General features: G+C 52.3%; 1 protein-coding gene across 2 annotated transcripts in view; it reads right to left on the bottom strand.

Moving 5' to 3' along the window:
• Positions 1–3732, bottom strand: part of uhmk1 (U2AF homology motif (UHM) kinase 1) — a 39412-nt gene extending 35680 nt beyond the window's left edge. Inside the window, exon 1 of one of the 2 annotated variants that reach the window (XM_072511501.1) lies at positions 3329–3732. In XM_072511501.1, coding sequence (XP_072367602.1) covers positions 3329–3635 — 307 coding nt within the window. In that variant the 5' untranslated portion in view covers positions 3636–3732. The remainder of the gene's footprint in view (positions 1–3328) is intronic. The other variant, XM_072511502.1, reaches the window with a different exon arrangement.
• Between the last annotated feature and the right edge of the window lie 13827 nt (positions 3733–17559).

Genomic DNA, 17559 nt, shown 5'->3' with positions numbered 1-17559 from the left:
TTCCGCTCTTCACGTCTGTCCCAAGCCTTCTGCCCTCACGAACGCCTCAGCCGCCACAAAATAAAAGTTGTTATTATTGGCGTTATATGTTATTCTCAACTTCGCCGGGTACACCATACCAAATCGCACCCCCTTCTTGTACAAAGCCACCTTCACTCGCCCAAACGCATGGAGCACATAACACCTTGCTCCCAAATCAAGTTTAAGGGTGCCCTGGAGTTATACTTGCTCTCCAGTAGGGCATTGGACTGGTTCAGAACTTGACATTAAAACTGTGACAACAGCTTCTGCTCCAAAGAGCCATACGGAAGAGTAAGTAGGTGAATATGCACAATGGCCCTTGTTGCAATTTACTATTCGATGTGAGAAAACTTAGCTTCAAGTATTTTACAACATCTGGTAAAGGCAGCTTGAGCTCTTGCGTTACACCAGAGACAGGTTGGAAGGGGAATGTGCTAATTGGAAATGTTTTACCTGAATATAGTTCACCAGTAAGAATATGTATCTTGCATTCAGAATGCAGAATCATAGGTTCTAAGTGGAAGTGCGGGGACCTGAATTCACTGGAATGTTTTTTTAAATGAAATAAGAATGGGATTTGTACAATAGGGAGAGAGATTTCACTGAAATGCTGTTAGGTGTCTGTGGTAAATCTGGATGCCAGTTCCCTCGCATTCAATTATTTTGGTAGCAGAAAAAAATATCGTTTTCACCATTACAGCTGCTGACTTCATTCTTTTAACTTTGAGCAAGCCTTTTAGACACTTCTGCCACTTGTGTGGGTACAATCCAGGTTCCCTGACTCACAAAGGATATTGGAGTTGTGTACGCAAAGCACTTTTACAGCAAAAATATTTCTTTTCCTTGACCTTGCATTGGAGCTTGGTGTCATCGCTGCACAATTTGAAACATAGAAGATTAGAATATAATAGGCAACTTGTTACTTTGAGCTTTCGTACAGGACTGCACAATTTTAGTGTTTTAGAAGTAGAGCAAAGATGCATTTTTTGGCTTGTACACTATTGGGAAGAAAAATCACGATTGCACAAATCAAGATACAGTGTAGCAGTGGTTAGCACTGTTGCTTCAGTGCCAGAGACCTGGGTTTGATTCCCAGCTTGGATCACTGTCTGTGTGGAGTCTGCACATTCTCCCCGTGTCTGTGTGGGTTCCCCCCTGGTGCTCCGGTTTCCTCCCACAAGTTCCGAAAGACGTGCTTGTTAGGTGAATTGGACATTCTGAATTCTCCCTCAGTGCACCTGAACAGGCACCATAGTGTGGCGACGAGGGATTATCACAGTAACCTCATTGCAGTGTTAATGTTAGCCTACTTGTGACACGAATAAAGATTATTGATTATTGAATTGGATGAGTGAAGAGGTGGGTTCCACAACCACACATATAGACAAAGTCAATGATGCAAAATGATACTTTGAATGCGAGTCTTCACAGGTAATTAAGTCTTTACAGGTCTAGACGGAGCGGCTGGAGAGAGAGCCCTTGTCTCTCCAGTTCCTCTTTCCAAATGCCACTTGGAAAAGCATTTCGTTGACTGTAAAGCACTTTTGAGGGCATGAAAGGTGCTCTAAAAATGCAGGTTCTTTATCTTTTCAAGAAACTGGCTACATATCCTGCCAAAACCTCCCCAACACAGGTCAGAATTTACACTAAGGCTTGAGGTTTGGCTAAGCAGTTGCATCTTCTCTAAATTTGCCTGTAGGAATTTACATCAAAACACAATGCACAGCTTTCCTTGATTACTTCCACAAACCTGTGTCACGCCTGTAAAAACCCTATTTAACTCAACACTGCTTCCACAACACAAGTTTCTTCCAATTGCGCCAATTTTGAATAGCTGTAAACCGATGCCTAAAATGTTAGGTTCAATTGAACCGGATGATATTCTTCTGGTATTTGATTTGTCTTTACTAAGATCTGTACTGTATCTTCCAGATCTTTGAATGTTGTTACTAGCATTTGAAACTGCTTCATTTAAAAATGAAATGACACAATAATAATATGAACATTTAAGCTGGGAACATTAAGAAGATATGATATTTACAAAATTCATGATGGTATGTAACCTCCTCCTTTACTGGGGACATGACTGGTTTTGAAATGTGGCCATATGCTGATTGGATGCCCAAGGCATTTTGGCAAAAGTTGCATGTGCCAAAATCAGCATAGAAAGTATCAATTTTTTCACTGTTGGATCACGGAAATTACAGCCTTTCAATTTAACCTAGAAGAATCATCAAAGAGCAATACTATGGACCAAGCATTGCCAGAGGAAACCGAGCTGAATGCTATTAACCAATTCACCCATTTAGGGAGCACATCTCCCTTAATGCCACCATAGATAAGGAAGTGGATAAGAGGCTTTTGAAAGCATACAGCGCATTTGTCAGGCTCAAGATTAACTGACAGGACCACACTTCAATCATGGAAAAAGCCAACATCCACAGCAATGAGGCCACCCTTCTGCAAAATCTACTGCGCCAGACAGATCACATTGCCCAGATGGATGACAGCTGGCTGCCCAAGACTGTGTGGCACAAGAGCTGACAACTGGCCCCATGCATACATGTCAAGGGCTCACTCAAAGTCTGTGTGCTACGTCGACTATCGGTGGTAAGTGCAGGCCCTAAATTGTGATGCCTGGAGACACAATGTCGAGTGCCACAGACACCTTACCGATCGAATGAAAAACTAGCATGAAAGAGAAGGAACGATCAAACTACCCCCAACAGCGACTGCATCTTCACTTGTACCAATGTACAATCTGGTCATGGTTCGGCCTGACTAGCTGCCAGCAGGCCTGCAGTTGTTGAATATAAACCTTCCTAAAATCTTTGTCTGAGAAGAAACACTTGAGAGATAGAGAGAATAATGGAATTGCAACTATAATTTGAATTTCCATGCATCAAATACCCACTGAAACAGGTCAAAATGAAATAAAGCTATGCTCTACTCTAAAATCCAAATGAACCTGAACCTTTCAGCTTACTGCCCATATAATCCAATATTGCATTGCACAAATAGAAATACACCATTCCAAGGCCCTGGAGTCTGTTCTGCCATTCTCAGATATTCGCGCTGAGATTTAAATTCACACAAAATGACCTCAAATAAAAACAAGCGCCGGAAAAACACAGCGCGTCTGGTAGCATTTGTGGAGAGAAACAGTTCATGTTTTGAGTCAAACGTGACTCTTCTTCGGCATGGAAAGAAATCCCAACAGGGTTTTCATTCGAGTAGTTCAGAATCAGAAACGCTGTCGCCACTCGGCCCCGTCGCTGGGCCCAGTCGCACCACCCTCTATATTTACCGATATTCCGGTGGCCTTGCAGGTCCTCCAAAACGCCGCTCTCGGTCAGGAAGCCGTAGTCCGACTTGGTGTCGTGGACGAACTGCTTGACAGCGGCCCGGGCCGCCCCCGATGTCACCCGATAGACGGCTGCCGACGACCCTTTGCCGAGGCAGCGGTGCGCCCGCCACAGCCGCCCGTGGGCCTGGAAGACGCCCAGCGGCGGCAGGTTGAGGCCGTGCCGCTCGGGCCCCGGGTACCAGCCGCCCGCGTGGTACCGCGGTCTGGGTCTCGGGGGCCTGGATCTCGCCCCGATATAGGTCGCCATGACAGGAGGCCGGCTCGGCAAGCCGACTGCCTGTAAACAAGGCCGCAAGCTCTGTGTGTCTGCTGCCCCTTGATGGACAGGAAAGGAACCGCACGCATGCGTGCCACCTAACCCGGCCCCGCCCCCTCCTGACGTCTGATAAACAAACGCTGACGCATGCACATTCTCCGCGATCTTGATTGGACAATCCAACGTCCGTCAAACAAATGGACCCGCCCACACGAACCAAGACGTCATAGAGTGGTCGAATTCACAGCGCAGAAGGAGGCCATTCGGCCCATCGAGTCTGCACCGGCCCTTGGAAAGAGCACCCTACTCAAGCCCACACGTCCACCTCCACCCTATCACCGTAACCCCACCCAACCTTTTTTGGGGGGGCACTAAGACCAATCCACCTAACCCGCACATCTTTGGACTGTGGGAGGAAACCAGACCACCCGGAGGAAACCCATGCACACACGGGGAGAACGTGCAGACTCCGCACAGACAGCGACTCAAGCCGAGAATCGAACCTGGGACCCTGGAGCCATGAAGCAACCGTGCTACTGTGCTACCCTGCCGCCAGCACAACGGGAGGCCATTCAGCCTATCTTGTCTGTGCTGGCTGCCCAAATGAGCAATTTGCTTAATGCTATTTTTCCTTAAACCTGCACATCTTCCTTTTCAATTAACAGTCTAATTTCCTTTATAATGCTTCAATTGAGCCTGCCTCCCCCACACCGACAGGGAGTGCATTCCAGTCCTTAACCACTCACTTTTCCTCATGTCGCTTTTGCTTCTTTTACCATTTACTTTAAACTTATGCCCTCTCATTCTCAATCTTGTGGGAACTGTTTTTCCCCATCTGATTTCCCCTTCATGATTTTGTGTACCCCTCTCAAAGTGGGCTATAAAGCTGGATTGTTATGCAGAACAAGGCCAGCAGCGCGGGTTCAGTTCCCGTACCAGCTTACCCGAACAGGTGCCGGAATGTGGCGACTAGGGTTTTTTAACAGTAACTTCATACTTGTCACAATAAAAAATTATTATTAGGGGCTGGTTTAGCACAGTGGGCTAAACAGCTGACTTGTAATGCAGAACAAGGCAGCAGCGCAGGTTCAATTCCCGTACCGCCCTCCCCGAGCAGGTACCGGAATGTGGCAACTAGGGGCTTTTCACAGTAACTTCATTGAAGCCTACTTGTGACAATAAGTGATTATTATTATTAATCTCCTCTCAGCCTTCTTTTCTCCAGGGAAAACAGCCTCAGCCTTGCCAATTGATCTTCATAACAACTTTCCCATCACAGAATCATATGTGCAGAAGTAGGCCATTTGGCCCATCGAGTCTGCATCAACTCTCCGAAAGAGGACTCTACCCAGGTCCACTCCCCTGCCCACTCTAACCACTCGTGTTTAAAAAAAAAGAAATTACGACTTCCGGTTGCGGCTATGCCTAGGTAGGTCGCACGTTCGGCAGCTCCCGCTGGGAACGGACATTTGGGATCTTCAGAGGGGCCCCAACGGCAGTTGTTCGACGGCTTCCAGTGTGGGAAGGTGACAGCAAGGTCCCCCCGACATTATATGGATTGGACCAGGAGTGGAGCGGCTAAAAAAGTGATCCTGGTGCAGCGAAAAGTGCGAGGGAGGAAAAGCAAGATGGCGGCGGGTGGAGACCAACCAGCGTGGGCGCAGTGGTTGCAGGAGCAGCAGGAGTTTCTTAAATGCTGCTTTGAGGAGCTGAAGACAGAAATGCTGGCGCCAATGAAGGCGGGGATTGAGAAGCTTGTGGAGACCCAGAAGGCCCAAGGAGCGGCAATCCGGGAGGTGCGGCAAAAAGCTTCGGAGAGCGAGGACGAGATCTTGGGCCTGGCGGTGAAGGCAGAGGCGCACGAGGCGCTACAGAAGAGGTGGGCGGAAAAATTCGAGGACCTGGAGAATAGGTCGAGGATGAAGAATCTTCGGATTCTGGGTCTCCCTGAAGGAGTGGAGGGGCCCGATGCCGGGGCATATATGAGCACGATGCTCAATTTGCTGATGGGCGCAGGAGCTTTCCCGAGGCCCCTGGAGCTGGATGGGGCTCAACGGGTCCTGGCAAGGAGACCCAAAGCCAACGAACCGCCAAGGGCTGTAGTGGTGAGGTTCCACCGCTTTATGGACAGAGAGTGTGTCCTGAGATGGGCCAAAAAAGAGCGGAGCAGCAGGTGGGAGAACACGGAGATCTGAATTTATCAGGACTGGAGTGCGGAGGTGGCTAAGAAGAGGGCTGGTTTCAACCGGGCTAAGGCGGTGCTCCATCGGAAGGGGGTGAAGTTCGGGATGCTGCAGCCAACGTGATTGTGGGTCACGTTCCAAGATCGGCACCACTATTTTGAAACGCCTGATGAGGCATGGAATTTTATACAGACTGAAAAGTTGGACTCAAATTAAGGGTTTGTCGTGGGGGGATGTTTACTGTGTTTACCGCGTTTGGGGAATGTTCTTTTTGTTTGAGTGCTGGGTGGGGATGTGTGAAGGGATTTGATGTGGGGGCTGTGGGAGAGTGTGGGCGTCGGTGTTGGAGGGGCAGGGCCCCACGGAGGAAGAGGGTGAGTGGAGGCCCGGGGATGGGGAGTTGGGGTAAGGCCGCAAAAAGGACCTGCGCCAGAGGGGGCGTTAGGGAAGGATGGGGGTGGGGCCGGGGGCGGTGCTGGGGAGGAGTGCACACTGACTGCCATGGGGTGGGGGGACTCTCACACTGGAGAGTCGATGGAATGGCGGGAGAGGCCGGGGTCAGCAGGAGTCAGCTGATTTACGGGAGTGTCATGGGGGGAGCAAAATGGCTAGATGAGGATCTAGCGGGGGGAGGGCGGGAGGGGGGGGGGGAAATTGGGTTGCTGCTGCATTGGCCAAAAGGGAGCTGGAAGTAGGAGGGGGGGGGGGCGAGTAGCCCCCCGATCCGGCTGATAACTTGGAATGTGAGTGGCCTGAACGGGCCGGTCAAGAGGGCCCGGGTGTTCGCGCACTTAAAGGGACTGAAGGCAGACGTGGTTATGCTCCAGGAGACACATCTGAAAGTGGCAGATCAGGTTAGGTTGAGAAAGGGATGGGTAGGGCAGGTCTTTCATTCAGGGTTGGATGCGAAGAACAGAGGGGTTGCAATACTGGTGGGGAAGCGGGTGTCGTTCGAGGCACTGAATATTGTAGTGGATAATGGAGGTCGATATGTGATGGTGAGTGGAAGGCTGCAGGGGGTGCGGGTGGTACTGGTGAACCGATATGCCCCTAATTGGGATGATGCCGGATTTATGAAACGCATGCTGGGTCGGATTCCGGATCTGGAGGTAGGAAGCTTGATAATGGGAGGGGGAGTTCAACACGGTGCTGGACCCAGCACTGGACCGTTCTAGGTCCAGGACGTGTAAGAGGCCGGCTGCGGCCAAGGTGCTCAGGGGGTTTATGGACCAGATGGGGGGAGTGGATCCATGGAGGTTTGCCAGGCCGCTGGCCAGGGAATTTTGCTTCTTTTCCCACGTCCATAGAGCCTACTCCCGGATAGATTTTTTCATTTTGAGTAGGGCGCTAATCCCTAAAGTGGAGCGAACGGAATATTCGGCCATAGCCATCTCAGACCACGCCCCGCATTGGGTGGAGCTGGAGTTGGGGGAGGAGAGGGACCAGCGCCCACTGTGGTGCCTCGATGTGGGACTGTTGGCGGATGAGGGGGTGTGCGAGCGGGTGCGGGAGGGGTATTGAAAGATATTTGGAGGCCAACGACAACAGGGAGGTGCAGGTGGGGGTAGTCTGGGAGGCATTGGAGGCGGTGGTCAGGGGAGAGCTAATCTCTATTAGGGCCCACAGGGAGAGGAGAGAGGGGAGGGAGAGGGAGAGGTTGGGGGGGGGGGGAGATTCTAAAGGTAGACAGGAGGTATGCAGAGGCCCCCGAGGAGGGCCTACTTAGGGAGCGACGGAACCTCCAGACGGAATTCGACCTGTTGACCACGGGGAAAGCAGAGGCACAGTGGAGGAAAGCGCAGGGGGCAACGTATGAGTATGGGGAGAAGGCGAATCGGATGCTGGCACATCAGCTTCGTAAGAGGGAGGCAGCGAGGGAGATTGGTGGCGTTAAGGATAGAGGGGGGAATACGGTGCAGAGTGCGGTGAGAATAAACAAGGTATTTAGGGACTTCTATGGGGATCTGTACAGGTCTGAGCCCCCAGCGGGGGAGGAGTGGATGCGACGATTCCTAGATCAGCTGAGGTTCCTGAGGGTGGAGGAGGTGGAGGTGGCTGGTTTGGGGGCGCCGATTGGGCTGGAGGAGCTGGTTAAAGGATTGGGGAGCATGCAGGCGGGGAAGGCCCCCGGGCCGGATGGGTTCCCGGTTGAATTCTACAGGAAATACGTGGACCTGCTGGGCCCGTTGCTAGTGTGGACGTTTAATAAGGCGAGAGGGGGGGGGACCTTGCCCCCGACAATGTCCAGGGTGCTGATTTCTTTGATCTGAAGCGGGATAAGGATCCATTGCAATGTGGGTCGTAGAGACTGATCTCACTCCTCAATGTTGACGCTAAGTTGCTGGTGAAGGTGCTGGCTACGAGGATTGAGGACAGTGTCCCGGGGGTGATTCATAAGGACCAGACGGGATTTGTGAAGGGTAGGCAGCTAAACACAAATGTGCGGAGGCGCCTCAATGTGATTATGATGCACTCGGTGGAGGGGGAAGCGGAGGTAGTGGCAGCTATGGACGCGGAGAAGCCCTTTGATCAGGTGGAGTGGGAGTATCTTTGGGAAGTGTTGCGAAGGTTTGGGTTCGGGGAGGGGTTCATCAGTTGGGTCAGGCTGCTATATAGAGCCCCAGTGGCAAGTGTGCCTACGGACCGGCGGAGGTCAGAGTACTTTCGGCTGTACCGGGGGACGAGGCAGGGGTGCCCCTTATCCCCCTTGTTGTTTGCACTGGCAATTGAGCCATTGGCCATGGCACTGAGGGAGTCCAGGAAATGAAGGGGACTGGTCCGGGGGGGGAGAGGAACACCGGGTGTCGTTGTATGCCGATGACCTGTTGCTGTATGTGGCAGATCCAGTGGAGTGGATGGCGGAGGTCATGCGGATCCTCAGGGAGTTTGGGGACTTTTTGGGGTATAAACTCAACGTAGGGAAGACTGAGCTCTTTGTGGTGCATTCAGGGGACCAGGGAAGGGGGATAGACGAGCTACTGCTGAAGAGGGCGGAAAGGAGCTTTCGGTACCAAGGGATCCAAGTAGCTAGGAGTTGGGGGGCCCTGCACAAGCTCAATTTGACGCGCTTGGTGGAGCAGATGGAGGAGGATTTTAAAAGATGGGATATGCTGCCACTCTCACTAACAGGTAGGGTGTAGTCGGTCAAAATGACGGTCTTCCCGAGGTTTCTCTTTGTGTTCCAGTGCCTTCCCATTATGATCCCCAAGGCCTTTTTCAAATGGGTAAACAGGAGCATCATGGGATTTGTGTGGGCGAATAAGACCGCGAGGGTGAAGAGAGTGTTTCTGGAGCGTAGCAGGGACAGGGGGCGCTGACGAATTTGTGTTGCTATTATTGGACAGCCAATGTGGCGATGATCCATAAGTGGGTGATGGAGGGAGAGGGGGTGGCGTGGAAGAGACTAGAGATGGCGTCCTGTGTGGGCACGAGCCTGAGGGCGCTGGTGACGGCACCGCTGCTGCTCTCGCCGACAAGGTACACCACGAGTCCGGTGGTGGCGGCGACGCTGAAGATCTGGGGGCAGTGGAGGCGACACAGGGGTGAGGTGGGAGCCTTGGTTTAGTCCCCGATTTGGGAGAATCATCGGTTCGTCCCGGGAAGGATGGATGGGGTTTTTCGGAGCTGGCATCGGGCAAGGATTAGAAGAATGAGTGACCTGTTCATCGTTGGGACATTTGTGAGCCTAGAGGCGCTGGAGGAGAAGTTTGGGCTACCCCCGGGAAACGCTTTCAGGTACATGCAAGTGAGGGCGTTTGTGAGGCGGCAGGTGAGGGAATTCCCGCTGCTTCCGGCACGTGGGATTCAGGACAGGGTGATTTCGGGTATATGGGTTGGAGAAGGCAAGGTTTCGGCAATTTACCAGGAGCTGAAGGAAGAGGAGGAGGCCTCGGTGGAGGAGTTAAAGGGCAAGTGGGAGGAGGAGTTTGGGGAGGAGATAGATGAGTGTCTGTGGGCTGATGCCCTGAGTAGGGTTAATTCTTCCTCCTCTTGCGCCAGGCTCAGCCTAATACAGTTCAAAGTTACTCACAGAGTGCACATGACAGGGGCGAGGTTGAGTAGGTTCTTTGGGGTGGAGGACAGAGGACAGATGTGGGAGGTGCTCGGGGAGCTTGGCAAATCACGTCCATATGTTCTGGTCGTGCCCGGCGCTGGATGGGTTTTGGAGGGGTTTTGCGAGGACTATGTCCTAAGCGAATAAGCGAATGACTAGGGAAAGAGTAGGACCAGTCAAGGACAGGGATGGGAAATTGTGTGTGGAGTCTGAAGAGATAGGCGAGATACTAAATGAATATTTTTCTTCAGTATTCACTCAGGAAAAAGATAATGTTGTGGAGGAGAATGCTGAGCCCCAGGCTAATAGAATAGATGGCATTGAGGTACGTAGGGAAGAGGAGTTGGCAATTCTGGACAGGCTAAAAATAGATAAGTCCCCGGGACCTGATGGGATTTATCCTAGGAATCTCTGGGAGGCCAGGGAAGAGACTGCTGGACCTTTGGCTTTGATTTTTATGTCATCATTGGCTACAGGAATAGTGCCAGAGGACTGGAGGACAGCAAATGTGGTCCCTTTGTTCAAAAAGGGGAGCAGAGACAACCCCGGCAACTATAGACCGGTGAGCCTCACGTCTGTAGTGGGTAAAGTCTTGGAGGGGATTATAAGAGACAAGATTTATAATCATCTAGATAGGAATAATATGATCAGGGATAGTCAGCATGGCTTTGTGAAGGGTAGGTCATGCCTCACAAACCTTATTGAGTTCTTTGAGAAGGTGACTGAACAGGTAGATGAGGGTAGAGCAGTTGATGTGGTGTATATGGATTTCAGCAAAGCGTTTGATAAGGTTCCCCACGGTAGGCTATTGCAGAAAATACGGAGGCTGGGGATTGAGGGTGATTTAGAGATGTGGATCAGAAATTGGCTAGCTGAAAGAAGGATTAGAAGAATGAGTGACCTGTTCATCGTTGGGACATTTGTGAGCCTAGAGGCGCTGGAGGAGAAGTTTGGGCTACCCCCGGGAAACGCTTTCAGGTACATGCAAGTGAGGTTGGTGGTTGATGGGAAATGTTCAGAATGGAGTACAGTCACAAGTGGAGTACCACAAGGATCTGTTCTGGGGCCGTTGCTGTTTGTCATTTTTATCAATGACCTAGAGGAAGGCGCAGAAGGGTGGGTGAGTAAATTTGCAGACGATACTAAAGTCGGTGGTGTTGTCGATAGTGTGGAAGGATGTAGCAGGTTACAGAGGGATATAGATAAGCTGCAGAGCTGGGCTGAGAGGTGGCAAATGGAGTTTAATGTAGAGAAGTGTGAGCTGATTCACTTTGGAAGGAATAACAGGAATGCGGAATATTTGGCTAATGGTAAAGTTCTTGAAAGTGTGGATGAGCAGAGGGATCTAGGTGTCCATGTACATAGATCCCTGAAAGTTGCCACCCAGGTTGATAGGGTTGTGAAGAAGGCCTATGGAGTGTTGGCCTTTATTGGTAGAGGGATTGAGTTCCGGAGTCGGGAGGTCATGTTGCAGCTGTACAGAACTCTGGTACGGCCGCATTTGGAGTATTGCGTACAGTTCTGGTCACCGCATTACAGGAAGGATGTGGAGGCTTTGGAGCGGGTGCAGAGGAGATTTACCAGGATGTTGCCTGGTATGGAGGGAAAATCTTATGAGGAAAGGTTGATGGACTTGAGGTTGTTTTCGTTGGAGAGAAGAAGGTTAAGAGGAGACTTAATAGAGGCATACAAAATGATCAGGGGGTTGGATAGGGTGGACAGTGAGAGCCTTCTCCCGCGGATGGAAATGGCTGGCACGAGGGGACATAACTTTAAACTGAGGGGTAATAGATATAGGACAGAGGTCAGAGGTAGGTTCTTTACGCAAAGAGTAGTGAGGCTGTGGAATGCCCTACCTGCTACAGTAGTGAACTCGCCAACATTGAGGGCATTTAAAAGTTTATTGGATAAACATATGGATGATAATGGCATAGTGTAGGTTAGATGGCTTTTGTTTCGGTGCAACATCGTGGGCCGAAGGGCCTGTACTGCGCTGTATTGTTCTATGTTCTATGTTCTATGTTCTATGTCCAAGGTGGTGAATGCCCGGGTCAAGCCGAGCTGAGGATTGGCATTATTTGGGGTATCGGACGAGTTGGGAGTGCAGGAGGTGAAAGAGGCCAGTATTCTGGCCTTTGCGACCCTGGTAGCCCGGCGGAGGATTTTGCTACTATGGAAAGATGCAAAGCCCCCGAGTGTGGAAGCTTGGATCAATGACATGGCAGGGTTCATCAAGCTGGAGAGGATAAAGTTTGCCTTGAGAGGGTCTGTGCAGGGGTTCCTCAGGCGGTGGCAACCGTTCCTAGACTATCTCGCGGAGCGTTAGGAGGAGGTCAGCAGCAGCCCAAGGGCGGGCGGGGAGGGGGGGGGGGGGGCGGGGAGGGGGGAAGGGAGGGGGGTTCTCTTGGGGTGGCGTTTGAGTGAAGTTGGGGGGTGATGTGTTGGGTGCTCTGCTACACAGACGAACCAACACGGTTGCGAATGGTACAACTCAGTTTTATTACTAACATATATTTACAGTGGTAAACTGGTTACTGAGGTTCGATCATAACCCTTGAATCTGTGGACCTATTCCTCATACTATCTCGGAGTGGCACTCAGCACATGGTGGATGTCTGAGTGGCTTACTGTGAGCTCTGTGCCCTGAGCTGTCTCCTGCTGGACTGCCCGGGAAGTGTCGTGTTCCCTGTTTTGTGGTGTGTATGCTCTTGCCTGTGATTGGCTATGGTGCTGTGTGTGTGTTGATTGGTCCGTTGATCTGTCCATCAGTATGTATGTATGTTTGCACCATGATGTTTACCTGAATATCATGACATCCCCCTTTTTTACAAGAACATGTGCCTATGTGGTTATAAATAGAGACGTGTACTGAGTGCAGCTGAATGTGTGTGTGTGTGCAATATCTAGAGCATGCACATGGGGCTAAACTATATACAAGGGGCGATGTCGGGTGCGACATAGCAACGATGGTGTACCATAAACAAAGGACGGGGAAATGTTGAACGACAAAACAAACTGGTGTAACGACAAGGAAGAACAGAAACATATTAACACAGTGGTATTATGAGTTCAATGTACAAACAGGCTCATAATTCCAGTCTAGTAGGTGGGCGACAAATTCGGGTTGACCGCCTCAAGGGTGGGTCAGGATCCACCGGCTGAGGAATGGGCCTGGCCACGGGCGACGACGGAATGGGCATGGCATCAGGAAGCTCCATGAAGTCGACATCAGGAACAACAGGAGGGTGTGGTGTCGGTGTAAGGTCCCGTAGCGAGCATGGAAGTAGGCGAAGAGCCCGGCGATTGCGCCTGCGAATGGATCCATCCGGCATGCGAACCAGGAACGAGCAGGGAGCCACGCTTCGGAGAACCTTGGCAGGTGCTGACCAGCCACCTTCTGGTAGGTGGATGCGGACGTCGTCTCCAGGCGCCAGGGCAGGAAGATCAGTTGCCCGTGTGTCATATGCCATCTTCTGGCGAACGCGCTGCTGTTGCATCCTGTGTAGTACCGGAGCATGGTTGGTTGTGGGTACCAGAATGGATGGCACAGTGGTCCTGAGGGCGCAACCCATTAACAGCTGGGCTGGTGAGAGGCCAGTGGCTAGTGGGGCCGAGCGATAGGCCAGCAGGGCTAGGCAGACATCCGATCCGGCAGCAGCAGCCTTGCAGAGGAGCCGCTTGACGATGTGAACGCCCTTCTCAGCCTTTCCATTGGACTGGGGATGCAGAGGGCTGGACGTCACGTGTGTGAAGTCATACAAAGCAGCAAAGGACGACCATTCCTGGCTGGCAAAACAGGGCCCATTGTCCGACATGACAGTAATCGGAATGCCGTGGCGAGCGAAGGTGTCTTTGCAGGCCCTTATGACAGCGGACGATGTGAAATCGTGCAGGCGTATGACCTCTGGATAGTTTGAAAAATAATCAATGACGATTACATAGTCCCTGCCAAGCGCGTGAAAAAGGTTCACACCCACCTTCGCCCAGGGGGACGTCACCAGCTCATGGGGCAGAAGCGTCTCAGGAGGTTGCGCCGGTTGAAACCTTTGGCAGGTGGGGCAGTTGAGCACCATATTGGCAATGTCATCACTGATGCCCGGCCAGTATACCGCCTCTCGGGCCCTCCGTCTGCACTTCTCGACCCCCAGATGGCTTTTGTGTAGTTGGTCGAGGACCAGGTTGTGCATGCTGTGCGGAATCACAATCCGGTCCAGCTTTAGGAGGACACCATCAATGACGGCCGAGTCGTCTCGGACATTGTAGAACTGCGGGCACTGTCCTTTGAGCCACCCTCCCGTCATGTGGCGCATCACCCGTTGTAGAAGGTGGTCAGCCGCAGTCTCCCGGCGAATACGGGCCAGACTGGAGTCGTCAGCTGGCAGATTTGCCGATGTGAAGGCCACCTGCGCTTCGACCTGACAGACGAACCCCTCCGAATCGGGCGGTGTGCTCACTGCTCTAGATAGAGCATCCGCAATGATAAGGTCCTTTCCCGGGGTGTAGACCAGTTGGAAGTCATACCTCCTGAGTTTGAGTAGGATGCGCTGGAGGCGAGGGGTCATCTCGTTCAGATCCTTATGTATGATGCTGACCAGGGGGCGATGGTCAGTCTCAACGGTAAACTGGGGGAGACCATACACGTAGTCATGGAACTTGTCTATTCCGGTCAGCAAACCCAGGCACTCCTTTTCGATCTGCGTGTAGCGCTGTTCTGTGGGGGTCATGGCCCGCGAGGCATAGGCGACCGGGGCCCATGACGCAGTGTCATCCCGCTGTAGGAGTACCGCCCCAATGCTGGACTGGCTGGCATCAGTCAAAGCTTTAGTGTCACGAGATGTGTCGAAAACGCCAATACCGAGGCTGTGGTGAGCTTAATTTTGAGTCCCTCCCATTCCTTCTGGTGTGTGGGCAGCCACTGGAACTCCGTGGACTTCTTGACTAGGTGGTGCAGAGCCGTCGTGTGGGAGGCAAGGTTGGGAATGAACTTCCCCAGGAAGTTGACCATGCCTAGGAAGCGTAGCACTTGTCTGCCGGCTGCGGCATGGCTGTAATGGCGCTCACCTTGTCTGCATCCGGACGGACCCCTGACCGGGATATGTGGTCCCCCAGAAACTTCAGCTCGGTTTGGCCGAAAGAACACTTGGCTCGGTTGAGGCGCAGGCCGTTTTCCCGTATGCGTGCAAAGACGGGCTGGAGACAATTGATGTGCTCCTGTGGTGTGATGGACCAGATGATGACGTCGTCCACATAAATATGCACCCCTTCGATGCCCTCCATCATCTGTTCCATGATCCTGTGAAAGACCTCGGATGCCGAGATGATGCCAAATGGCATTCTGTTATAGCAGAACCTGCCGAAAGGGGTGTTGAAGGTGCACAGCTTTCGGCTGGACTGATCCAGTTGGATCTGCCAAAAACCCTTCGAGGCATCCAGCTTTGTGAAGATTTTAGCCCGGGCAATTTCGCTCGTGATCTCTTCCCGTTTGGGTATGGGGTAGTGTTCCCTCATTATGTTGTTGTTGAGGTCTTTTGGATCAATGCAGATCTGGAGCTCGCCAGAGGGCTTCTTAACACACACCATGGAGCTGACCCATGGCGTGGGCTCCGTGACCCGGGATAGCACCCCTTGATCCTGGCGATCCTGCAGCTGCTGCTTGAGGCGGTCTTTGAGTGGCGCCGGGACCCTGCGAGGTGCGTGCATGACCGAGATGGCGTTCGGTTTGAGCCGAATTCTGTAGGTGTAGGGCAGTGTTCCCATGCCCTCGAATGCCTCCTGGTTGTGGGCGAGGAGCGATTGAAGTTGTGCCCTAAATTCAGCATCCGGGAAATCAGATGTGCCTTCTGGAGACAGAGCGTGGACCCGTTGCACGAGGTGGAGAAACTTGCATGCCTGTGCGCCTAGCAGGGAGTCCTTTGATGATCCGACTATTTCGAATGAGAGTGTGGCCGTGTGTGTGTTGTGTGTCACCTGGAGCTGGCAGGATCCCATAGCCGGGATAATGTTTCCATTGTAGTCGACCACCTTGCAATGGGATGGCCGAATGGGTGGTCTGACCTTCATGGCGTAGAAGGCTGACCATGCTATGAGGTTGGCGGAGGCGCTAGTGTCCAGACGGAATGTTATCGGTGATCGGTTGACCGTTAGGGTGGCACACCATTCATCACCCAGATTGACAGTGTTCACTTGCAACGGCTGGTGGGTCCTGGCTGGAGACATCCGGTTCCCATCAATGCCCGCAACACGGAAGGCGTCCCGGTCATCTGTGTCACTGGTCTGGATATCGTCTGGGCACGACTCGTAGTAAGGAGGCTGAATGGTCCGCACGTCCCTGCGAGGTTGTCGGAATTGGGGAACATTGGCAGGTTGAGGTGCTCGACAGCAGGCAGCGTAGTGGCCCATCTTGCCACAGCGGAGGCATTGTCGGTTTCTGGCTGGACATTGCCGCTTTAAATGTGCGGCTCCGCATTTGCCGCACGTCGCGACATCATGGCGTCCATTGCGCTACCGCGCATGCGCAGTTCGGTCTTGCGTCGAGCGCGCCTGCGCATCACGTCCCTCTGTGTCGACGTCTTTTTTGGCGCGCACAAACGCGGGAGGCCTCGGAAAGCGTGTGAAATGGCCGCCCTCGTCCAGGCTGCGGGCCGGGAGGAACTCGACCGCCTGGACCTGTTCGGCCTCGTAGGATGCCTGCCTCGCCGATCCGGCCGCGTAGGACCCCTGCCGCGTCGATTCGGCCATTTGAAATTGTGAGTAGCGGCTGGTCGCGTTTTCATGCAGGACACAGGCTTCAATTGCGGAGGCTAGGGTGAGGCCTTTAATTTTTAGGAGCTGCTGTCGTAGGGTGCCCGAGGTGACCCCAAAAACAATCTGGTCCCGAATCATTGAATCGGAGGTGGTGTCGTAACCGCAGGATTGCGCGAGGATACGGAGGTGTGTAAGGAAGGATTGAAAGGACTCATCCTTACCCTGCAGATGCTGCTGGAAGAGAAACCTCTCGAAACTCTCGTTTACCTCGACGCAGAAGTGTTGGTCGAGTTTGAGAAGGACCGTCTTGTACTTGGTCTTGTCCTCACCTTCCGCAAACACCAGGGAGTTGTAGACATGGATGGCGTGTTGACCTGCCGTAGAGAGGAGGAGGGCGATTTTTCTGGTGTCCGAAGCGCTCTCCTTTTCGTTGGCTTCCAGGAAGAGCTGGAAGCGCTGTTTGAACAGCTTCCAATTGAAGCCGAGGTTTCCAGCGACTTGTAGCGGCTGCGGCATGCTGACGGTGTCCATGGCGCAGGATGGCAGATTCCTGAGGATCCGTAGGTATGTCCCACAGTTACCGGGTTCCAATCCTGGTACCATGATGTGTTGGGTGCTCTGCTACACAGACGAACCAACACGGTTGTGAATGGTACAACTCAGTTTTATTACTAACATGTATTTTCAGTGGTAAACTGGTTACTGAGGTTCGATCATTACCCCTGAATCTGTGGACCTATTCCTAACAGTATCTTGGAGAGGCACTCAGCACATGGTGGATGTCTGAGTGGCTTACTGTGAGCTCTGTGCCCTGAGCTGTCTCCTGCTGGACTGCCCGGGAAGTGTTGTCTTCCCTGTTTTGTAGTGTGTATGCTCTTGCCTGTGATTGGCTGTGGTGTGTGTGTGTGTTGATTGGTCTGTTGATCTGTTCATC

Source organism: Scyliorhinus torazame, chromosome 7 (assembly GCF_047496885.1).
Source record: "Scyliorhinus torazame isolate Kashiwa2021f chromosome 7, sScyTor2.1, whole genome shotgun sequence".
NCBI classification, from domain to species: Eukaryota; Metazoa; Chordata; class Chondrichthyes; order Carcharhiniformes; family Scyliorhinidae; genus Scyliorhinus; species Scyliorhinus torazame.
Note: the sequence above shows the minus strand (reverse complement) of the source record. Positions and strands in the feature narration are given on the sequence as shown.